The sequence below is a fragment of the Nelumbo lutea genome, chromosome 7 (assembly GCF_056320005.1).
Source record: "Nelumbo lutea isolate HS-2025 chromosome 7, American lotus-T2T, whole genome shotgun sequence".
NCBI classification, from domain to species: Eukaryota; Viridiplantae; Streptophyta; class Magnoliopsida; order Proteales; family Nelumbonaceae; genus Nelumbo; species Nelumbo lutea.
Genome location: NC_142690.1, coordinates 46,960,106 through 46,964,519, shown reverse-complemented (window position 1 = coordinate 46,964,519; position 4,414 = coordinate 46,960,106). Strand labels below are relative to the sequence as shown.

The 4,414-nt window shown below is 39.1% G+C and overlaps 2 protein-coding genes across 2 annotated transcripts; one reads left to right on the top strand and one right to left on the bottom strand.

The window, feature by feature from the left end:
* The first annotated feature begins 543 nt into the window (after positions 1-543).
* On the top strand, positions 544-1,522 carry LOC148846267 (uncharacterized). Its single transcript, XM_088953211.1, has one exon. The coding sequence runs from the start codon at positions 663-665 to the stop codon at positions 1,269-1,271; it is 609 nt and encodes a 202-aa protein (XP_088809337.1). The 5' UTR covers positions 544-662; the 3' UTR covers positions 1,272-1,522.
* A 1,067-nt stretch (positions 1,523-2,589) lies between these two features.
* Positions 2,590-3,323, bottom strand: LOC148846266 (uncharacterized). The gene has a single exon (XM_088955023.1). The coding sequence runs from the start codon at positions 3,235-3,237 to the stop codon at positions 3,028-3,030; it is 210 nt and encodes a 69-aa protein (XP_088811149.1). The 5' UTR covers positions 3,238-3,323; the 3' UTR covers positions 2,590-3,027.
* Between the last annotated feature and the right edge of the window lie 1,091 nt (positions 3,324-4,414).

Sequence of the window (4,414 nt, the reverse complement as noted above, 5' to 3'; positions counted from 1 at the left end):
CATATATCTGTAATGCTCTCCTCATTGTGTTATAATGTAATAATGGATGGTAGTGATTATTCATCCATCATTTGCTTTGTTCATATTTTGAGTTTGATGATTGGAGATTTCATGTCCAGACATTAATCAACTCTCCCACTATATATTATATACATCCCCAAAATACAAATATACATTTAATGTTGTTGGACGTTGATGATTACCTTTTTCAACGTACATGGATGGTGAGGATGAGGGTAGGCTAGGGAAGATTCTGCCCACCTTAAGATTGGAATCCACATAATACCCTTGATCATTAGAGCATGTTCTTGATTCCTCTTGGGTTCCAATTGGACGGTTTTAGGGCAGTTAAAATTTTAGTCGTGTCCCTACATCGTATTCTTTATTTGGAAAACCTACAATTATTAATTCGACCGTTGTAAACTTTTCGTCGCCGCCTCGCCGGCTCTTTCGAAGACGTTACGACTTGTGGCATTTTCGGATATTTCGAGCCGTGCATGGGGTTATTCCTAGAATTTAGCATTTCCGAGATTCGACCGTTGCAACATTTGAAAGTATTGCGACGATTCTTTGAAAAATGGATTCCCGTGTCTCTTTCTTCTCTAATATGCTCCCTCACACGCACTCTCTCTCTCTCTCTCTGCACTGAATCTACTGAACCCATGGCGGATCAACAAGTGAACTTGTCTGTTACAGAACTTAAACCGCTTCACCCACTTCACCAGATCGCAGAAAGCCCAACCCACAAACTCCTCCTCAAGCAATGGCTCAAAGAAGAAGAACTGATCCTCGGCCGGATTGCTCTGAAGGAAACCCAAATCGATACTGTTCGTAAAGAGATCACCCAACTGTACTGTTTCTTCTTCCTCTTCCATTCCACAGCGCTTGTCCTCCTCTTCAGTGCGGCATCGAGGTACCCACATGGTGGGGCATGCCATAGATCCTGGATCCCATCCCTCTGCTCTCTCCTTTGTTCTTTGGCAATCATCTGGGCCATCAGATACAAGACTGATGTCGAGGGCCACACTGAGAAGCTACTGGAGCGAGAGAAAGAAGACGCGAAGCTTTTGACGAAATGCGTTGAGGAGTTGAAGAAAAAAGGAATGGAGTTCGATTTGTTGAAGGAAGTGGATGCGCTGAGGAGGGCTAAGAGCTTGAGGGTCGAGGCTAAAGTGGTAAGAAAATGGTCGGCTAGGGACTTCGTCACCCTATTCTTTTTTGCTGTTTCTTGCTTGGTTCTGGTTCTTACAAGGGTTGTTATATGTAATTAGTTATTGGATGGAAGAGTTATTTCGGGATCCATTGCTTCTTCTGGATCCCATTTATGTACTCTTTCTTTGATTCATTTCTGTTTTCCTTTTCTTGTATTCTTAAATATTTGACGATTTAAGAAAATGGGGAATATTTTGGGGATTTTTTGGGGTCATGGGCAGGTGAGAAAAGCAGAATATTTTGTTCTGCTTCTGTAAGTGTATGGATCCCATATTGAGGAATCATGAAATAAAAATATGTTATTATTTCACTTCTGCCTTTGGGTTGATAGAGAAGCACCTTTATGGAAAATCTTGGGCCTTGTTTTGATGTTTTAGTTTTTTTTCCTGTAACTATCAATGGTTCCATAGTTTAATATATGCAATGCTACGATTCACTACTGGTTGTTATATCGATCCATCAATGGTGGTCTAATGGAGAGTTTTGCAATTCTAAAGTGGACAATCATACATGGATCTATGTTTGTGGAACCGTTTGGTTCCTCCCAATGTCCTCAAGGAATTCTAGGAAATATCTCAAGGACGTTCCAACAACTTTGTCTTTCTCTATTGTTTTCTGAGGAACTGAAGATTTTATTTTCTGTAATACAAATCATGTTTCACAACCCTCCTTCAAGGTAATTATGAGAACTGAACCTAGGTTTCCCTCTCCTCCTAATTTGCATATGTTATGGTGTTGTTGGAATAAAATTGAAAAAAGGAGCTCCTACAAAAATATGAAAATGAAAATAGCTGCTTTAGGAAATTTTTATCGTCTCTTTTTCTGTTCTCTCTCTCTCCTAAAAAAGTTGGCAAAGAGTGAGAAGAGATATTCTTTAATGCTAGTGAGATATTCTTTCAATTAGAGTATCTCCGCTAAGCCACCCTTCTTCTTTAGTCCAATCGATACACTTGGCTTTGTCTCGGTATTTAATAATTCTGTTCAGTATCAGTGTGTCAGTTCAATTGAATCAAGCGTTCTGCTGAAAAACCCATCTATCCTTCCTAATTGAAAACACATTTGCCCCCTTCATTTCAGAGTGGGATACCGACAACTCACTACTACAAATATCTCAGTTATTTGTTAGTAAAATTTATTGTTTAGTATATTCCCATTTGATGAGGTGGTTGCACTCGAACTGGGTGTGAAAATTCAAAGCACATTTAATCGTAATGTTTTCACAAAATCCTCTTCCATTTACAGACTGAACAATGACATTTATGTTCTTCAAGGGAAAATGTAAAAGAGACCCACAAAGCAAACACTGGATGCTAATTAATCGATATACAACCAACCAAAGCACAATGTCAGGATACGAAGTTACAAACAGAAGAAGAATTCAGACTGGAACCCCACATCAATAAACTCAAGAAAAATGGAAACAAGATAAAATACAAAATATCCTTTGCTTGAGGAACAAATCCTCTTCCATTTACAAACTGAACAATGACATTTATGTTCTTCAAGGGAAAATGTAAAAGAGACCCACAAAGCAAACACTGGAATTAATCGATATACAACCAACCAAAGCATAATGAGCAGTCAGGATGCGAAGTTACAAACAGAAGAAGAATTCAGACTGAACCCCACATCAATAAACTCAAGAAAAATGGAAACAAGATAAAATACAACATTCCTCTGCTTGAGGAACAAAATACCCTACTTCACTCGGATAGAAATAGAATAGAATTCAAACCATTGAGATGAGGAGCTTTGATATGATAAATCTTCTATTTTTCTTTATTTTACCTGTTTGCTGTTGCTTCACCCAGCAACTCAGACATTGGTTATTGAATTGTCTGGCTTGATATGAGTCGAAGGAGGTGAAGAAATTTCACCTTTTGGTGGTGTTGTGGGCATTCCATACATGTGGTGATGGGTGCGCATTTCTTTCCTTCCCTTGGCTCTCCCAAGGAAATAACATCCTACACCAAGTAGGATTGCAAAGAGAGCCAAGGGGAGAGAGACAACTACAACTAGAGCCATGTTTTAGCTAGAGAGAGAAGAAAATGGGGAGGCTCAGAAAACCCAGATGTCTATGAAGGGAGATAGATAGATCCAGACAGAATAAATAGAGAAGAGAAGCCTCAACTTTCACAAGGAATCTAGTACCATCCAGCAAAGTAATGTATGTTCCTTCGTTGTGTCTCTCGACGGTTGGCTTGAATTTGAAGTTGCCTAGTTGGAAAAGAAACAACGATTCTAGCTCTTAAGCTAACTTTTCGTGAAGTGAGAAAGCACTACACATGGAGGAAAAAGGTGGAGACTGTCTTTTATTCTGTTATTTAATATATGGTCTATGGCTACTTTGACAAGATATATGTGGGGCCTCACTTCATCATTCACAGATCAATTGATGGACATAACCGTTCAATTCATGTACCATATGCACCGGCAGTTCTTCAATTCATCTCCCATGAAGAAAAAAAAAATCATGATTAACTTGATGGACCCATTGGTGCAACTAGGGGTGTCAATTGGACCCATTGTTTTCCTAGGGTTGTCAATTGTTCTTTTCCTCTGTTTTTCCTGGACCCATTGGTGCAATTAGGGGTGTTAATTGGACTGGATTTGGTCCAATCTGATCCAGTCCAATGTGAATCCATTATAAATGGATCAGGTCCACTGAATCTTTTGGACTAGTTTGGACTGGTCCAATTCAATGTCTAGATCATTTAATCTGTTCAAATTCATTTTTATTTAGATTGGTTTCAATCTAAACCCGGTTCATTGACACATGTATTCTTATCTTATATCAATGGACTAGATATTGGCTTAATTCAACCCAACCCAATATAAATTTGTTACGGATGGACCAGGTCCAATCCAATCTGACAAATATTTTGGACCGGATTGATCCAATCCAATATGTCTTGTTGGTCCATCTAATCCATCCAAATTGATTTTGGACTGGACGGGGTCCAATCCAAAACTGGTCCATTGACACCCTTAAATGTGCAATTTCGGTAATTTGTTAACTTTTTAATGGGCATGAACCCTAAGCCGAGCCCAATGTAGTTGAAATTCTTACAGCCGAATTCAAAGATACTCTACTTGATGAAGTGTTATGCTAATTGAACCAGTGTTTTAAAACCTGGACCAGAGGTTGAACCGCCTTTCTCTCCAGCCTGGTTTAGATGAAGTACCCGATGAATGAGTCCAA

Excerpts from the sequence above, each read along its gene's own strand:
- LOC148846266 (XM_088955023.1), bottom strand. The coding sequence starts at position 3,237 with ATGGCTCTAGTTGTAGTTGTCTCTCTCCCCTTGGCTCTCTTTGCAATC.
- LOC148846267 (XM_088953211.1), top strand. The coding sequence starts at position 663 with ATGGCGGATCAACAAGTGAACTTGTCTGTTACAGAACTTAAACCGCTT.